This window comes from Suncus etruscus, chromosome 3, assembly GCF_024139225.1.
Source record: "Suncus etruscus isolate mSunEtr1 chromosome 3, mSunEtr1.pri.cur, whole genome shotgun sequence".
Lineage (NCBI taxonomy): Eukaryota > Metazoa > Chordata > Mammalia > Eulipotyphla > Soricidae > Suncus > Suncus etruscus.
The window spans coordinates 161,966,006-161,987,146 of record NC_064850.1 but is presented as its reverse complement, the minus strand read 5'-3'; the positions used below and the strand labels follow the sequence as shown (position 1 = coordinate 161,987,146).

Here is a 21,141-nt window from a genome sequence, read left to right as displayed (position 1 = left end):
AGGAAAATCAGAAGAACAGCACAGTTACTAAAAGAATTCCGTATCTTCACGTAAAAGAGTCTCTGGTATGGCTGTCAGGTAGAAACTGATTGTGAGCACAAAAATGAAGATACAGTTGCCATCCTACATAAATTTCCTTTAGAGTGATGACAGACATGTTTCTGAAAAAACTTGCAAAATAAGACCAGTGACTCCAAGAGGAAAGACACACCAAAAAGATTAGTAACATCTTAAAAAGTTACTCAAAATACTCCCTGCAGTTCCCCATACTGCTCCAGTGTCCTCATTTTTCGTGCTTCCCCACCCCCCCCGCCCCTTTGCATAAAATTACCAGGGATAAACTGTCAGCAGCACTGCTCCCTGAGGGGTCTGAACCTTCATTAGTCCACTTCTCACTTCTCCCATGAAGCTCCTCATCTGTATGTAATTGATGTCTCAGCAGAGATCCTACTCACACACTCCAGGCCAGAGTAAAGCACTTTTCACTTTTTAAAAAGACCCTTCAAACTTTGGCCTCCGCGCCAATAAAAACAAAGAGTGAGTTGAATAATGTTTCATTAAGTTAACATAACTCTGCCAAGAATCATACGATCAGAAACCCACTTATAAAACTGGCCATAAAGAATAATGAAAAAGGACCACATAAAATTCTTCAAATGTTGGGATCATTATTTACCCTGGGATCTAAGAATTAATAGGGTATCTCTTCTCTATAATTTCCCCCTCTAAATAGAGACTTTTAAAATACTAATTCCCCTGCTGAACTGCTTCTTTCTCCCTGAAAGCCATCTGGGTTAATAACAAGCAGAACCTTTTTTGATCTCTGTGGATGAAAATTGGACATCCCCCAGATTCCCCATTTAAAAAAAAAAAAAAAAAAAAAAAAAACAGGACGACTGCTTTGGTTTTAAACATAAAATAGATTAGAGTCACAATAGGGAAACTCATTTTTTTCCTATTAATAACAACTTATAAATAGAATGTGAAGTGGGTAAAGACTACTGCCGCTATCATTTTCCATAAAATATGTATGTGTTCTGCAGCTAGCACAACACTGTAAGTCAACTTAATATGTGTGAGCAAACTCATGATATACCAATGTATTATGTTCAGAAAACAACTCAGACACAAGCATACCCATATATCTCTGACTAAAATAGCTCATAAAATTCAAAATATTTTCTTTGGGTGACATAGATCTATACTTATATTGGCATAAATGGTCATGGGTTGTCAACACAAATATATCAAGTGATTCACCTAAATCACTTGTGGGCCTCTAGAGCAAAGCTTTAAAATGTGAAGCATTTACATTCTTTAGTTTATAGTATCTAATTATAACTAACTTTAAAAGTCAGTTAAGAGTCTAAGGAACAAAGTATAACTATAGTTCTGTAAATCTTGCAATCAGTAATAGAACACTTCCCACACATAAAAGTTTTTAATACTAATATATTGTACTAGCCAGCTGATTCAAAATACATGGGACTAAAGCAATATTCTTACTGCTTTTATAAATTATCAACAATATTTACCAAAGGATTCAAGTGTTACTGTTTGAAATCTAACTGTTAAAATGTCTTTTTCACTACCAGCTTTTGTAAAGTATTTCTCCAATACTTCTCTGCTTACTTGTTTAATGGTGCAACAAATGTCAATTAATCTTTGTTAATTTGAAATACCACTGTGGTAGCAGAAGCTTATTTTTCATTGCCTCACTGGTATATTACTGTTAATAGCCACCTCACTATTTCTAACTCTTTCATCCTAAAAGGGAAAAAAGGAAAGAAGAGAAAAAACATTTTTAAAAATAGTGGGTCAGTCTCTCCTTTCCTCTTCTCCCTCTTGCTGTTCCTCCCACATGAAAACATCTCCATCTGCGTTCTCTGATAATATTTTCAAAATATATCATTCTAACATCTGGTTCAAGTATTAGAAACAGATCATGGGAATCAGTTCAGTTTTAGAGAATTTAGTATCAATTTAGAGGGAAAAAATCATGGCATTTCCACTCTTTTATTTGGATAATTCAAGAATTCCCCCTTTTCAACGATACAAATTTATAATCAGAATATATTTGGTAAATGTTGGAAAGGCAAATTATAGAGCTGACTACTAGCCAACAGTGTTGTAATGGTTCCAGGCAGAGTATTAAGATAGATTTTACTGTCTCACAATTACTACAATAAAAGTATTAGAATTTATTAATCAAAAGCCACTGATCCTCCCTGGGCTTTGTCATTTGGATGATATGGAACCTATCTTAAATTATCTTTCATTGGTGGTAAAATAAATAAATTCAAAAATACAAATTCTAAAATATTGCCTATATTATAATAAATGTTGTAAGGTTTGAAGACTGTGCATGTAAGTGATTTACAAATGCTGGAATTGGTTAAGTATTCAAAACATTTCCAAAATGGTTGAACACATTTGAAAATGGTTCCTATGACTAGGTTAATGGCTATAAACACATATACACCAAAAGCATATGGGATTTGTATGGACAGGAAATGTAGTTGTCTTACAAGAAGCAATTATGGTTTACAAAAAGATGCTTAAGAGGGCAAATGAAGGAATGCACAAGGAAATAAGCAATCTACTTTTTTTTTTTTCAGTGATTCGCCAAAACAATTACTATAACAACTTCAAAAGAGAGGACAGGAAGTCTGGTTTTGGTCCTAAGAACTGGAGATGTGTAGTGTATGTATTATTTTGTGAATTATTCACATTCAAAGCTAGGGGACTCTGCTTATCCTTGTTTTATTGACTAAATATTCTCATTCCATCTTCCACACCCCTTCAAAGCCACTAAAGTTCTTTCTTTCATAGTTTCTTCTGGAATTGAGTTAGTCATTAGTAACATCTCCATCTTTTTTTAGAATTTGTGCTTCTCATCTTGATCTACAAACCCTGGATGTCTCCCTCAGGCATCATTTTACCCAAACAACCATAAGGTAGAACTTTGTCTTTATATACACCTACTACCATTAGACCTGAAAATGGGATTAGATTACTCTTTTTCAGATGCCTCCAGAATTTGCAAAGGATTCTCTTGCATAGTACTCAGGGGCACCCAGTTATATTCATCTAATCAGGTTGGTGGTTCAATGCTAGGGCTGCCACAATAAAGTACTTGGAATGGACTGTAGGGCCAGGGTCCACCAGGCTACCACAGTGGTACTCCAAGGCTATATCCAATAATGCTCAGAGGAATAAAAGGCTATACCTAGTGATGCTTAGGAAAGAATGAGGATTCCAGGTTGGGGACATGCTTTGTACAGAAACTATCTCCAAGGCTTTCCACACAGTATTATTATTACCATTATTATTATTTTGTTTTTGATGCACAACCAGCCATTCTTAGAACATACTTTGTGTTTGTTTGGTTTTTAGCTACACCTGATGGAACTCAGGGGTTACTATTGGCTCTGCATTCAGAAATCACTCCTGGCAGGCTTGGAGGACCATATGGAGTACTGGGAATCGAACACGGGTCAGCAAGCATACATGGCAAACACCTTACCCACCTTGCTATCACTCTGGCCCATCTCAGGACTTAATCTTGAGTCAGTGCTCAGCGATCATTCCTAGCAAAGCTCTGGGACTCTATGAAGTTCTGGGGATTGGGTCAGCTATGAGCAAAGGAAATACCCTTTCTGTTAAACTTCCTCTTCAGCCCCTTCCATCCAACATTTTTAAGCCTGCAAATATACTACCAAGTTCTCTTTACTGAACTAATATCTACCATCTTCTGAGATATTCCTCTTTTGTTTTTTTTAAAGATTTTAGTTGCTAAATGTCATAGTCGATTGAAAACAATTTTTATTTTAACATTGTAATTTTGCAAGTTGTTCATAATGCAGTATTTTCAGGCATTAAAGGTACAAATGCTAATCCCACCAACATTGTGTCCTTGATTAGTGTCCTCAGTTTCCTACTCATTACCCTCGTCTGCACCCGCGGAGGCACAAATCTACTTCACATTGTTACAAAACAAAGGCAAATAGAATGATCAAAACTCAGATCAATAAAGTTCAATATGAAATCATTGTTATATCTCTCAATGGTATTACTAAAGTAATTGTCTAAGGAATTACTAGGCTGTGGTTGGTGCTTTTTTCTATTACTGTATATGCTCACTGAGCATAAAGCTCACTGAGCTTGGTGGTCTTCAATGCAACTTTTCTATCAGAACTGCTATGATTCAAATGGGATGACACTACTATGAAATTCTGAGGTGTATGTGGCCCTGGAACAAATCTGGTGGTTTGGCATTTTGAGAAGGTTAAATTCTTGACCTTCTCTATGTGAGGGTATCTATGTTTGGCTATAGGCTGCTGTGTCTTCAGAAAGAGGAATTTGCTTGTCCCCATTTATAGAAGGCCCAAAGTTTTCAGTCAAAGACCATACCTGGGAAGTATTGGAGATTATCAATTCCTTTTGGAGCTTAGATGTGAAATGTCACATTCAATTCTAGTTCTATCATTATTGTCTGTTTTATTATCCATCAGATGATTTTCTAATATTTTATACCAACCTTTACTACATTTGTGCAAATAAGAAAGGCAGTATGATGTCCTGGAAGACCCTTCTCAAACCTATAACTCTAGTCTCAGTAGACAAAAGCTTCTAGTTCAGCTAGTGTTGGTGATCTTAGCCAAGTGAAGAGTGTATGTGTGTATGTATGTTTTATATATATGTATATATATTTTATAAAATATATTACATATATTTTATATATAATTGTGTTTATGTATATATATAATCATTGTGACAAGCTTCTAAGTCATGACTACTTATCTCTCATTTTAGATAAATATTAAATATTTTCTTAAAATCAATTTCATGCATTTACTCTGAAATCACCTACCCATCAAGCACATTTTCTCTTGTAGACCACTTTTTTCATCCTAATATTTCTCCCTCCCCTCCATCCCTCACACAATCCTATCTTCCCTCACCTTGACAAACAGCTGAAATTCTTGGAGATTGCTCTTAATTCCAATCACGGCTCAACCCCCTTGTTCTTATCTTTCTTGATGATTACATCAGGAAAAACTTCAAGCTCTAGTTGAATCTAACTCATTATCTCCGCTATACTTAGAAAGCAGTTCTGAATAGCACAGAGAAAAATATGCACCCATGCTTTCTGGTTTCACATTAAACTAAAGTTTAGCAACTTTCAAAGAGTCCTTAAAGGGCTGGAAAGATATTACAGAAATTAAGGCACTTACTTGCATGTGGCTGACCCCACATCTATCCCCAGCATTACCAGGAGTGATGCCTTAGCATAGAATCACTAAGCACTTCCAGGAACAGCCTTAAAAATATGTTTTCTAATGCTGACAGATTGTTGACAAAGATGCCAGTCTTCTCTTTAAATTTCTATATACAAAACTTTCCTCTTTCCTGCAAAGACCCACCAAAAAAATACCCTAAAATATACCTGTGGTTTTAATTTCTCTCCTCTCATTTTCTTGAACTGTCAAGTTTATCAATATTCTCACAAAATAAAATTCTAAAGTATTTTTCAGATTCATTTTAAGTTGATATTAAAAAAAGCATTTAACACATTTGAGTAGCTTCCTCCCCAGAAACACTTTCTTTACATGGTTCTCAGTACATGCCTGTACTACTGTTTATCTTCAGCTATTATGCTATTCCTGTAATTTCTCAAATTTTTTTTTGTTTTTTTTTTTGGGGGGGGGGGATCACACCCGGCAGCACTCAGGGGTTGCTCCTGGCTCTCTGCACTCAGAAATCACTCCTGGCAGGCACGAGGGACCATGTGGGATGCTGGGATTTGAACCACTACCTTCTGCATGAAAGGCCAATGCCTTACCTTCTTGCTATCTCTCCGGCCCCTCAAATTTCTTAAAATGAAAGAACCTCTTACTTAAGTCTTAGATATCTTCCCTTTCCTATTATATTCCTTGATAGTATCCAGTTTCTTGTATTTATGTATCATCTATAATTTGACTACATCCAAATGAGTATCTTTAGCAAGATTTATCCCATGAATTTGAATCACCTTGATAGCTTAAACAATGTCACACTGAATATGTGCAGACAAAACATGATGAACAAACCTCTGTACTAAGCTAACTTATCCTGCAGCTTTTCCACTGAAGTTAGAGACAAACTTCAAACTTTCAAATTTTGGACTCATTTCTTTATTTTATAATCACATAAAAGCTTCTGTTGGTCTATCTTCATCTCTATCCGTAACTCAATAAATTTCTATCACATTCTCAGCAATTCCTTTCATTTCTTATATATTATAAATATGTCTTCTATAGTATTAATTCAATATTTATATCATATAATATATATAGTGTATTACATATTACATAATAAAATGTATATAAATATATTATCTTATTTTATATATCTATTACATACCATATAACATACACATATTATGTATAATATTTTATATCATATATGTTATACATTATAGACAATATCATATACTATGTTATATCACACACAAAATAATGTATACATGATACATAATATTTTGATATAAAATAATCATATATGTGAAATGCATATCATATATATTACAACTTCCTACCGACTATATTTTAACCCTAGTTCACATAAATTTTGGTACATGTATGTGCATATGCATGTCTATTATCAGTGAACTGCTAAAATTGGATTCTGATTGTTGTTTCTCTAGTTCAAAATTCTACAAGTTTAAAGACCTCATCAAAGTCAGTATCAGTATTATATAATCTGGACTGTCCCATAACTTCCCATCTTGCCATACTCTTTTCTGCTCATTTTTTCCTCCAGACATTCTTGATGCTCTTCTGTGTCATGACTGTTGTAATTGCTATTGCTATTATCTACGGCTACTATCTAGAAATCTTTCTAAATATCTCCTTCTGGGTTCAGAGTGGAGTTGCAAGTGATAGGGCATTTGCTTTGCACATGCTAACCTAGGATGGACTGAGGTTCGATCCCCTGGTGTCCCACGTGGTCTGCCAAGCAAGGAGGGACTTCTGAGCTCATAGCTATGAGTAACCCCTAAGCATCACTGAGTGTGGCCCAAAAACCAAAAAAAGTATATAAAGATCTACTTCCATACTTCTCTTGGATACTTTTTTAAATATACCTCTCTCTTTCATTCTGTTATTATTATAACTTATCACCACTTAAACTATAAATTTTGTACCTTTAGTTTGCTTTTTCATTTTACTATAAATATAACTTGCACAAGAGATCTCTTTTCATTTTTCACTCTTGCAACTGCAATCTTTGAAACAATACATGGCGCACATTATATACATACATATATATATATATATATATGTATATATATATGTATATATATATATACAAAAGACCAAACATTCATGCAAAGTATACAGCTAAGCAAATGGACTATTTCTATAAGATTAGCCTTTTATTACCAGTAATAGATGGCTGTATAAGAAATCTATAGCAGATACACTAAATGTAATATAATCTTTCACTAGAAAAGATAAAGCTACATCTACCCAAAAAATGTATACAACTTGAGATAGTGGTAATAAGTGAGATAAGTTAGCAAGTGAAAGACAGTCAAAAGATGGTTCCGCTCATATGTTGAATGTTAATAAAGCAAATAAACTGGACCTCTAGACTCAGTAAAAATCTATGGTGGTTACTGGAGGGAAAGAAGAAGTGATTTTTGTTGGTGGTAGAAATTATAACAATTATGCATATAAAGAGGCATAAATTGAAGGCCCTGAAGTGTCATAATATTATGAACCAATAATAAAACAATAATAATGAATAAATAATAAAACAGTAATAATAAACCAATAATAAAACAATTAAAAGAAATAAACAATAATTCCTCAGTAAAGAAACATGCCCCCTCACTAGGCTTTCCACCAGCATTTCTATCACTAAAATTCAAAGGAAACTATGAAATTATAAAAATGAATAGGTTTGAACTATTACAACAAAAGTTTCTATAAGGCTGCTTCAAGTTACCCTTGTTAATAATAACTTATTGATTTCTGTGACTTCAACAACAGAAATTTCACTTGTGAAAAAAACTGATAAAGTGGCAAAAAGTACAGTCTTTTATGGAACCAGGATTTGTCAAAAATGCTGCGTGTAAACTAAATACATCCAAAGAATAATAAAGCAAATTGCCTGAGAAGATAAAAATGAATTAATATGGACAGAATTCAGAGATATTTTAGAATTCAGAGTCACTTACTTTCCAAAAATCTTTTAGAAGCATTTAATTTTTTTTTGGGGGGGGGCCACACCCAGCGGTGCTCAGGGGTTACTCCTGGCTGTCTGCTCAGAAATAGCTCCTGGCAGGCACAGGGGACCATATGGGACACCAGGATTCGAATGAACCAACCTGGTCCTGGATCGCTGTGCTATCTCTCCAGACCCTAATTTTTTACACAATAAAGAATATTAACATTTTACATACTTTTAAATAATAGGAATATTAATTTACTAATAATAAAGGAAAAAGTTACTAAAATGACTTACAATCAAAGTAAATATCAGAGCAATCAAAATAAAATTTTTTTTTGTTTTGATTTTTTTCACATACATAGGTCATTCTGGTCCTACATTATAAGAGTATCCAATAGAACAAAACATATTTTGGTAACCCCTAACCTCTTAAGGGTAAATAGAGAATAGTGTTATCATTCAGAAAATCCCAAATTGTTTTTTTAAAAAGGTCAATGTAAATAACTATCATTTTTTGAGTGCAAACATTTGATTCAAATTATTTGAAAAACCTTAACTAAAGCTTAGAAGAAATTTGTATCTATGATGAAGAGAAGTATAAGAATGAATTATTAGAATTCAATATAATTTTGAAGAGAACTGGGTTAAGCACAGAAATGTATACTGGTGAAGGATGGTGTACATTGTATAAAAAACTCAAACATGGACAATTTTGTAATCACAGTGCTTAAATAAATTATTTTTAAAAAAGAATCACCATTGAGATTCAGCTTACCTCCATTTCCTTCTCCATTGGCACTGGCTTCTGCCATCTCTGTACCATCCAGTTCAGACTCACAGCCTAAATCCAAAGTTCCATCAGCTGGGCATGGTGATTCCTCTTTCTATATTATTTTTTTAAATTATTTACAAAGATAAATGTTAGTAACTGAAGTTATTAAAACTACTTTTTAATGTTCTAAAATAATACCAGTTCACTATTACTCGTAAATTTCAAAACAGATTCATTTTTTGTCAATTCATTCCTTGGAGCAAAAAAAGCAAAAAGAAAAAGTGATATGTTGGGAAAAGCATATTACCACTGCAACAACAAAGCTTTCTTCTGAAATATGTTTTCCCCTTTAAAAAGATTCTACATTGTTTCATATGCAAAAAAAAGTGACTTAGCTCAGAATTTAAATCAGTACATTAAGAACCAAGTAGCTACAAAAAATATCTGTGATAATACAAACCCTTTTGATTAACCTGTGTTATTTTTTGAAAGATACTCAGTGACAAGAGTCTGTATTCACTAGATAAAAAAAAGAATCCATTTCTTTAGCAAGTATAAATTTTAGTATTAAAAAATTCAAAAGAAAATATATGAGAAATACTGATTCTTCTTGTTCCAAGTTACGCATCATTTGTAGATTACATAAGCTTTTGTCCTCTAGTTTTGAATCTGTGATAGTATTTTCCATTCTAGATGAGAATAAAATAAAACTAAGAAATTAGGTTTAGTAATCGGAAGACTTCATTTTACCTCTATTTTTACATAACAGATATGCATTACTGATACAATTTACAGAAGACAGTTCTAATATGGATTACTGGACTTAAATTAGCAAGTGTACAAGAAAGTATATTTCTCGTGTTTATAAAAGATATTGGTGTCCATATAGGTGTGGAGCTGTATATCAATTAAAAATCACTAAAGTCAAAACATTTTTATGGTCAACTATGATTTATGCTTTTGGTTAATTATTAATGGCACTCCATGTAAAATTTAAAAATAAAAATTTTAAGGAAGCCACACTCTTTCCATTACCATATGTTAGAACAAAGGCACATATTTGTTTGTCTTAAAGAAAACTGTCCATGTTTATTCCTAATATGTAGTCATTTTTATCATTAAATTATGTAGTAATATTTTAGACATCTGAAAATACTTAAAGGCAAAGGAGTCCTTCTTTCATCCTTCCCCCAATCTAATTTTGTTTACCTACATAGATCTTTAAAAATGCATTATGCATCATATCACTTAGATATTAATAATCCAACTTACTTTGAGAGCATAGAGGCCTGACTTCCCAGGGATTTTGAAGAATGTTCCATCCCCTATTCGAGTGTTAGTATGAAGCATTGCATTCAGACAAGCTAATGGAGAAGTTCCACTAGAAAATAAAAGTGTGTAAAAATGAAGCAGTCTAAGGAGCAGCTTCTGTAGCAAACTGTTCTCTTGGTCTCTATTAAAAAAAAAAAGACCCTCTCGCATGCCTTTTTAAAATATCCTCCCAACCCGAAAACATCTACATTACAATAACAGGCCAGTCCAGTTTCACCAAAGTTAATCAGATGCATCTGTCTTACAGGCTTCAGGCAAAAAGTCTCCTGAATTGAAATTATGTTTCTATTCATAAAGTAACCAACACTGTATTTCAAAGAGACCCAAGAACAAATGTTAAAGTGCTATACTCTAAAAAAAAAAAAATCATGCTCCAAAGTCTCAGTTTTAAAATATTACAGACAACTTGATTGTTGCACTTGAATGATCAAAAAAACCAAGTTCAAGGACAGCTCCATCCTATAGGTTGAATAGTAACAAAAGAATAATAGGAAACGAGGACGGAACTGATTTGAAATTACAAGTATTTAAGTTACTCATGGGGTTGCCATTTCTCAGATGGGAAAATAAAAAAAAAAACAACCTGTATCTCTGTCTGTGTTTCTATTTCTTACACAGTTTCTACAATGATAATTTTTTCTCAGATTATGTCAAATAAAGATATAAATATTTGGGAATTCTGCCAAGCTAATAATTATGCTCTGCTATAAAGATGCAAGTGATTACATTATGAAACCTACAGACTGTTTAAAAATTAAACAAATTATTAAAAATATTAAACATATCAAAGCACACATGTACAAACATTATTAAAATACATTTATACACTTAACAAGCTGTTTATTAAATGTATAGTATACATATATTTCTCAGGTAGATTTTAGACCTTTTTTGTTTTATTTACATATTAATAGTTTGCAGAACTTAGGACTTTTGTTCAGTTATGTTGCCATATATATCCAAATATGCTAAGATCAATACCCAATACCAGGCTAATGCAATATTCATTGAAAGTCCTACTCTATTCACCTCTTAAGAGACTTTAGAAATTTAACCTAAAATATTCTGGGATAAGGGAAACTCTAGCATACTAAAGTTTCTAAGTTTGAATTTCTGGTCAAAAACATAATTTTATATCACTCAATAAAGATTCTAAAAACAATTATTTAAACTACTTTTTTGTAAAGAAGAAGAAATCTCACTAGTTAAATGAAAGTGCCAAATTTGCTGAGTTGCCAAGAAAATATTCTTAACAATAGAAGTCAGCATGTGTATTATGGTCAGAAAGATTTGTAAGCATTATACTAATAATGACTATTATTTTAGGAAGCAGCTTCTCTGTGCCTACACATCAATTTGATTTCATCGGGTCTGACAGGAAGCAGGAGCCTCGATAGAAACTTGTTTATAGACAAAGCAGTTATAACACTGAGGTACATATGGAAATAATACTGTGTATTTATGTAATATCTTTGCCCATGAAGCAGATACAAACTTAGAGATCTTATTTATTATATTTTTTCTTCGAAAGATATTTTGCTGATAACTGGAACAGGCATACTTGATAAGTAAAATATATTCATTTCCCCAGAAATGTCTTCATGAATAAATTTTAAATAAATGCTATACATGTTAAAGTAAAGCACTTCTCTCTCTCTCTCTCTCTCTCTCTCTCTCTCTCTCTATATATATATATATATATATATATATATATAAAACCATTTTATCATTTTTCTCCTTAGAATAGACAACTTGAAGATGAAGATGGCTATTATTATGTACATTTGTGGTAATGTAATTTAATAAGACTGACAGAAAAACTAACCTATATAGGGATTTGGCAAGATGAAGTTAACAATAAAATTAAAATAGAATTCTATATATAAAAATGATGTCAAGTTTAAAATTATAACTTAAAATATTGCCCAGCTAATATCAAACCAAATACATCCTCCATGTTTTTTATTCCTAAATCTTAAAGCATACAACTCCAGAGTTTAGACTTTTAAAACTCAGATTTTAAAGCAACAAAAAAAACTTAACAGCCTGTAATTTATATTTCCATTTTAAGGTGCAATAAGTTGAGATAACTGTAGAAGAAAATTGACAATTAAATACCAGTTTAATGCTATGCCTATTGTGAATATGTTATAAGCGTTCAGTTTTATAAAAATAATAAACTAAATTAAGCATGAATATATTATAAAATTGTACTCTGTATTAGCTCAATAAACTTAATATTTACTACAGAAATGTTTTAAAACTACAGAACTCCAAATCATATAATAAATTTCCAACTGTGAGTACTGTAATTTTTCTAAATCTTTCCCAAGACAACATACAAAATTTGTTTTACTTCAAAACTGTACAACATTTGCATTTTAGAAGAATCAGAATTTTGCAAACAAATGCAAATCTTACAACTCAAATCACTGGCTGAATTACTCACTGTGTTTTAAGCACATCACTAACATTTTGTTAGAGAAAAAACTAATTATATGGTCCATTTTCTTTAAAAACAATAAAACATTAGCATCAAAAGAGCTAAGTGCTTATTAAAAGGTAGTTGATTCATCCAATGTATAGCATTAGTAAAAAACATATTTGTAAAATCTTTCATACCACTTATTTCTATTATTCTCAATAATTCCATCAAGTCTAGAAAATTTATAATAATCTTTCTGAAAAAATTTATTTCTTTAACCATAACTGAAGAAGAAATTGAGTTTCATAATTTTGGGGTGGGGGAGTTGATGGGTTTGTTTGTTTTATTGAAAGTAAAAAAGTACTTTTGGAAAATAGAGAAGAAACTCCCCCTGTGGGGAGGAAGATAGTATAGTACTAAGTTCTATTATATATATATCTTTACTTGCTTAAATAAATATACATATGTACATCTGATTCATATATAACGGTGACTAACTTTGGGCATGAGAAAAGCTAAAGCAAATATACATTAGAGGTTTGCATTGTTAAGTAGCAAGAACATATTCTCCATTTCCTTGTAACATTTTTATTTTCAACTCAAAAAAATGTTTCATCACTCTTAATGTAAGGATCATATCTCAATCAGAATTTGAGGGTTAAAAATTTTGTAACATAACATATAATATGCATATATATATGAAACAATGAAATTGTCACAAAAATATTTTTGAAATTTCAATTTACTTACTTTCTAAAGAGATGATTAGAAGAACACAGGCATCCGAGGGTACAAAAAAAAAGAGGAGAAAAGAAAAATTAATGTTCCAATTTACAATAAAATTCTGTGTTTTACTATTTTAGACTAAACACTTAGATTTGACTACTGATGAAGAGAGATCTGGAGAACAGTTGTGGGAATGAAATTTTGGCCTTCTTCCTTAATACTCTTATGTTTTCATTATATTAGAATAATATATGCTTTATAAATTGGAAATGTAAACAGAATTAAATATGAGAGTACTTGTTCCCATTTCTTTACTGTCGTTCATTCCTAGATTTGGGCCCTCTTCTATACACCTGCCAGAGTAGTTACACAGCTTATTCGACATGTTTGTTTTCTTCCTAGATGCAGGTCTGTGGAGCCCTTCTGGTTTCTTTTAATTTTCCATAGCCCTGAAGCTTAACCGAAGTGGGATTTGAAGGCAGAGCACAGGCATAATTTAAATTGTCTAGACATCAAAGAACCCCCAGAGATACATTACAGAGCCCCAGTGTGAACTGCATAAAAACCATTGCTTTTATCACATCAAATTGTTGACAGAACACCTAACATTTAACTAATAGTATACACTCTGAGGGAATGGACATCTTATTTTAATAATTTTTAAAATCTTGAAGAATATCTGGAGAAAGTAATTAGAATACTTGTAGATACAACAAAGAAAGCATCATAATTGAGGTCCTTCATTCCTTAATATATAAATTAATATGCTTTTAAGATTTAATCTAAAACCCATACTAGTTATTAATTAAAATGTTAGATAAAAGATATTTCAAATATGAATAAAGAATATTACTAAAGTAAAATGAAGTAATTAATCATGAACAGTAAGGTCTAAAGTTCAACCAATTTAAGAAGTAATCATTAAATAGCAATGTAAGTTATTGTGATGAGGGCTATTAATATAAATTAATATAAACAATTATATGCTACATTCCTTTCAAAATAAGAATTATAATGGTATGCAAAGATGATAGCTTATCAAGGTATCCTAATTATGAAGTATATTTTAAGAGATTTTTAAGCTGATACTTTAATGGATACTTTAGTTCTCATCTTTCACCTTTGGGATCACTATGAGAAAATTAAATGTCTGTATGTGTATTTAGCTTTTCATATGTCAAATTTCACACAGAAACTTTTTAAATGTAAACAAATTAAGAACACCTGAGGTTAACTATATATGCATTTAATGTCCACATCCTTAATAATAACAATAAACTATCTACCAGTAAATCAGGAATACTATTAAAGCCACAGAAACTATGTATGCATATATGTGTGTATATGTGTGTGTATCTCAAATTAACAAATCAGTAGCCTACATGACCTACATGAGCAACCCCCAAAATCAAGCCCAAACTTACTTACTGCTCTTGAGAACCATTACTCCTACTCTAAAACTCCTTAAAATGACTAACTCCATATATATTTTCTGATTAATTTCAGCACATAAAAGCAATTAAAAAATTACTGGAATAATTTTGAAATTTTAGTTTTAAGATAAGTATCCCAACTTAGAGGAGCACAGTTTCTATAATTAAAGAATCACTAATAGAAATTTGATATGAACACAAACATATGGAAAATAATAGAGCCCTAAAATTATAAAAATTAAAAGACAGCCAATTAATTCAAGAAATGATCATAAGTAAAATTATTGTGCATCTTATGTGAAGAACATGTAGACAACTTTTCCATTTTCAACCTGTTTATATGTCAATGTTATAAATGTAATGGCAGTGGTCTTTTATTACGTGAGGATACTGATGTAAGAAATAATTAAGAAAAAAACATCTGGTATGATTTTAATCTTTAAATTTATTTTATTTTATTTTATTTAAACACCTTGATTACATATATGATTGTGTTTGGGGTTCAGTCATGTAAAGAACACCACCCATCACCAGTGCAACATTCCCATCACCAATGTCCCAAATCTCCCTCCTCCCCACCCAACCCCCGCCTGTACTCTAGACAGGCTTTCCATTTCCCTGATACATTCTCATTATTGGGACAGTTCAGAATGTAGTTATTTCTCTAACTAAATTCATTACTCTTTGTGGTGAGTTTCATGAGGTAAGCTGCAACTTCCAGCTCTTTTCTCTTTTGTGTCTGAAAATTATTATTGCAAGAATGTCTTTCATTTTTCTTAAAACCCATAGATGAGTGAGACCATTCTGCATCTTTCTCTCTCTCTCTCTGACTTATTTCACTCAGAAAATTTTGAGACCCCAAAAGGAAACATATGTCTCTGACTGGCATGAGCAACATGCCATGAAAGAATATCTTTGGGCTATAAACAGATTTTTGTGTTTAGATCTTTTATCTACACTATAAATAGTAACTTATCTACCACAAGTAGTAGGTAGTAATTCATAAAGTCATAAGCACAAATTTCTTTTTGTTTTAGGAGAAAATGATTCCAAAATATTGATTCAAGGACAAAATACTTCTTAGTATTATTTGAGAATGGCACCTGTAAGAAAGTTAATAATTCACTAAATGTGCAAGCTAAGCGATATCACCTAAATGATCATTTTTAAAGACCTGCAACTAATATAAGAGGTGAGACATTATCTTTCATAACTGACATCAAGAAAGAGTACGTCACCACACAGAAAAATACTGGTAACTGTTTTCTACAACTATGCATTACATGACATAATATACTATACTCAAAAAGAAAGGGGCCGGCGAGGTGGCACTAGAGGTAAGGTGTCTACCTTACAAGCGCTAGCCAAGGAAAGACGGCGGTTCGATCCCCAGCGTCCCAAATGGTCCCCCCCAAGCCAGGGGCAATTTCTGAGCGCTTAGCCAGGAGTAACCCCTGAGCATCCAATGGGTGTGGCCCAAAAAACAAAAACAAACAAACAAACAAGATTATGAAAGACATATGATGCTGGTCTCTGGAGTTAGTCAGCCTAAACTCGGAAAAGTAAGCCATCTACTAGCTGTGTTATTATGAATTTAACTTCCGTAGGTGTCAGATTTCTCAACTACTTAATTTTAATAATATAAGTCACTATTTCACAGGGGGTTGTTCTGAACATTTTATGAATTGAAACACTTAAACTGCTTAGAACTTCGCTATACTGTAAATGGTCAAATTCTTATTATATAATATGATGAATGCTACCACTCTAATATACATCTACAGCTACAATAAGGATAAATGAAAAATTAGATATTTTATAGGTAATATAAAAGTTGCTTCAGGAAAATTTTCACTGGCTTCATTTCTCTTCATTAGCAAAAAACATGAATATATGGCAGTATACATATTGCCATCCCATAGTCATTTGAGAGAATGAAAATAAAGTGAATACAGATGACTGAATGTAGATGAGAAAGAATATATATATTTGGTTTTTGGTTTTTGGGCCACACTCAATGACGCTCAGGACTTACTAATGTCGATGTACTCAGAAATTGTCCCTGTCTTGAGGGATCATATGGGACACCAGAGGAATGAATCGCAGTCCATCCTAGATTAGCCTCGTGCAAGGCAAATGCCCTACCACTTGAGCCACCACTCCAGCCCACAATAACAATATTATTACCTAACTACTTCCTGAGCATCTCTTAATGTGAAAGGGATTGCACACTGTTTCTCATAAACCAACATATGATATCAATCTGATTTCCAGTAGATCAGCTGAAACTGTGGCTGAGAGATTAAAACTCCTATTGCAGTCAAATAAATACTAAATGTATAGCTGAAATTAAGTGTACAGATAGGGGGCCAGAGAGATAACACAGTGGTGTTTGCCTTGCAAGCAGCCAACCCAGGACCTAAGGTGGTTGGTTCGAATCCCAGAGTCCCATATGGTCCCCCATGCCTGCCAGGAGCTATTTCTGAGCAGATAGCCAGGAGTAACCCCTGAGCACCGCTGGGTGTGGCCCAAAAACAAAAACAAAATCTACCAAAAATAAACGTGTACAGCTTCTAGAGTTCATGATCTTCTCAGTACCCTACATTCTCTCCTCAGCATTACTTTCTCAATTAACCTTAGATAATGAAAATGCTTATTTACCTCTTGAAGGACACAACACACACACACACACGCACACACACACACAAAGCTGGCTGTGAGCTGGCAAAATGCAAGATGGTTGGCTCCATTTTTATTCATACCTCCAATAACAATGATTCTCCAAAAGGAAATTTTAAATATTGTTTTTTAATGTTAATATGTGCCTAAAATATTACTATGAACGATATGTAAGCCACTATGATTAAAATAAAAATTATAATAAAAAACTAAACTCAATGATATGGTGCTGTTGTTTATTTATCGAAACTAAGAACTTTGAGAATATAGTAAAGAATTCACACCTATAATTGAGATGTCTTTCTGTAGAACTATATCATTAAGTAATGATACAATCCATTAATTTATTGAGCACATCTTATCTATCTAGCTAGTCTTAAAATAAATTCACATCTGACAGTGGTTGGTTTATAATAGAAATGCAGTTTGAGTGAAACTGAAATCTCTGAATAGATTTTATTTTTTTTCAAAAGAAAGGGGATTCAGAAAGAAAAAGCCTTGGGGTATGTAACACAACCAGAGGAAAAACAGTTGGAATTTAAATGTTATCCTTAGTCTATTTATTTTGAGGAATTTACTAGGATATGATAGTGAGCAATATCTCCAGTCAGGATTTAAGAGGTGGAAGCAGAATGCCAGTGATATTTGTGTCCATACAGAAATTTCTTAGTAAAAAGATGCCAATGAAGGAGCCACCAACAATGGTAACTGGTGACTCTTTAGGACTAAACATTATTGTTTCTACCACTACAATCCTAAAGAAAGCTTTCATTTAAATTCTATCTTCTAAAACAAGTGAATTTTTATATCATAAAATGATACTGTAATTGTACCTACATGATGTTTCATATAAAATTATAAATGACTTTATTCTACTTTTAGATTTCTCATACACTCCCCTTTTGTTTCTAATGGTCAATACTTCAGCAATGTCATCAGCATTTCTTTTTTTTTGCCCCAACCCACCTTCATTAGCATTTCTAAAATGTGTTCTACAGAATATTATTCCTAACTTGATTAAAAAATGGTTTCAAATGAATAGGAAAACAGCATGCAGTATTTTTCTTTCTCCAAGCTCACCAAACACATTAATATGTATTAAAGTCACTGAAAAATCCTAATCAAGAAACTTCTTGTACTTGGTGTTCCCAAAGCAAATATAACAAAAGAATCTTTCCATCATAATATTTTGTAACCCTCATTATAATATGACAAGAAATATTCTTGGGAATATATCCTACTATCTTATTGGTTAGAAACAAAAGTACCTACCAGGTATATTTATGAGAATATTTTATTAGTCAAATGCATTGAAAATTATTTAAGTTATATAAAACCATTAAAAATAATGTAACATAGAAAGTAGACATATGAAATAAAAACTAGGAATTTACAAAGCAATGAGATTCGGGCCAGAGTGATAGCACAGAGGTAGGGCATTTGCCTTACACTTGGCCTACCTGGGATGGACCCAGGTTCAATCCCTAGCATCTCATATGGTCCCCCAAGCCTGCCAGGAGTGATTTTGGAGCACAGAGCCAAGAATGGTCCCTGAGTGCCACTGAGTTTTGTCTCCCCCACAAAATAAATAAAAGCTATGAGATTCAATGTGTGTATATATACACAGATGTATATATAATGTATACAATTACCTAACAGAAAACTTGATGATATAATAATCTTCTCTATGCCAGTGTTAGTCTTCCTCCCAAATTCCTATTTCTTTTATTTGGTGACAGGATACTACAGACAGCACTGAAGCTTTCTCACATTTTTCAAATTATACTATCTCAACAAACTTCATCTATCAATTTAATATTTATTAGATCAAAGAGCCTATACATAAGAAGATAGCTCAACAACTCTCATTTTACTTTCATGTAATTCACTTCATGCATTGATGACATTTTTACTATTAAGAATTAAAGCAAAGGACATTGTTCAGACTCCTCACATCATCAATATATAAAATACACTGTGTCCTATATGTTGTTCATGTATGTATTTAATCAGTGGTTTTCACTCTCTACATCAAATGGAAAGCTAGTTCGCCCTAACAATAGGTCCTCTAAAATAACACTTGACACCTACCGCATTTTTATCTACTTTAATCCTCAGATATCTCTTCCAATTGGTAGAGATCTCTGTCCTATATTCAGTAAATATACATACCTACATACCTCCTTAGCTTTTCATTTCCTTCTCTTGCCTTGTACCATGACTTAAGATACTTAACTATCTTAGCTTCATTTTACCACTCAAAATCAAACATAGGTATCTATCACATGTAGGGTGATATATTTTTTGTTCATAGGTGATCTTCTTTACTCTATTACAATCTCAAATCTCTCCCCTGCTCTTTACAACATCAAAATTGTTTATGCTTCTACTTTACGAGCCATGACTATTTCCACATTTAAGTTTTTTATAGTAGATAGGCAGGTATTAAACTTTGTATCACATAATAGGCAGTACCTAAGATATCAAAAAGTATTTGGTGAAATGAATTTAATAACATCTATAAATGTTTTTACAATCGTAGATTTTAGGACATAAAGCTTCTGCAATGAGCCATTATCTTACAAACCATTATCTTACAAACTCAGGACTGCAGTCACCTGTGCTGAAACCTCTCCATATCCAGAGGCTATAGTGACTTTCTTATCCTTTCCCTTAAGCATTTCCCTTCTTTAGAAATATGATACCAGTGCAGTTATCAATGAAATAGTCCCAATATTACAAAAGGATGCCTAGTAAAATTAAACTGTCTGATTAAATGGTAGGCATTTGAGAATATGTGAAGGGAATCTAAAAACCTATAAACCTAAAATCAAAAAAACATATATTATTTTCAGTAGGGACACAAGCTGTAATTGTATAAAAAATTAGATGGCACCTACCTCTGTCTCCACAAGAAAGAATAGAACCCACTTAGAATAAGGCTAATTAGAGGAATGCAGAACAAAATATAAAGTGTGAAGGTATGGCATGGATGATGGAGACAATATCCCTTAAAGTCCTACATTAAGTAGTTATGTTAAGATCACCATATAGAATATCCTATAAGTTAAATCCTCTAAGTTAAATAAGTCAATAAATCTATCCATTTATTTTAGTTTGACATGACTAGTAAAGAAGCTATATGGCTTCTATATGATGACATCATATTTTAGGCCTCAATTTCTCATCTAAAAACTGGCAAGTTTAAAATGGGTATGTTTTAAAGCTCAATTCACCCCTTTGGTTAAGATTTTAAGAGCAATCAAGAATAGTGTAATTGGGGCCAAAGAGATAGCACAGCCATAGGGTGTTTGCTTTGCACTCAGCAACCCAGGATGGTATGGTATCCCATATGGTCCCCCAAGCCTGCCAGGAATGATTCTGAGCACTGAGCAAGGAGTAACCCCTGAGTGTCACCGGGTGTGGATCCCCCCAAAAAAGAATAGTTTTAACTCTTGGCTTACAACTCATTCCAGTTGTGCTGCTTGTCTCCACCTCCTAAAGACTACTAATATCTTCTCTGGTTCATAATGATAATTTATGAGCTTCTAGCATTA

The 21,141-nt window shown here is 32.7% G+C and overlaps 1 protein-coding gene across 1 annotated transcript in view; it reads right to left on the bottom strand.

Annotated features, from left to right (window-relative positions):
* The window catches only part of ASXL3 (ASXL transcriptional regulator 3), a 151,558-nt gene that overhangs the window by 100,162 nt on the left and 30,255 nt on the right, over positions 1-21,141 (bottom strand). Inside the window, exons 4-5 of the mRNA XM_049769721.1 lie at positions 10,262-10,370; positions 8,993-9,101 (exon numbers count right to left, since the gene is read on the bottom strand). Of these exons, the coding sequence (XP_049625678.1) occupies positions 8,993-9,101; positions 10,262-10,370 (218 nt within the window). The remainder of the gene's footprint in view (positions 1-8,992; positions 9,102-10,261; positions 10,371-21,141) is intronic.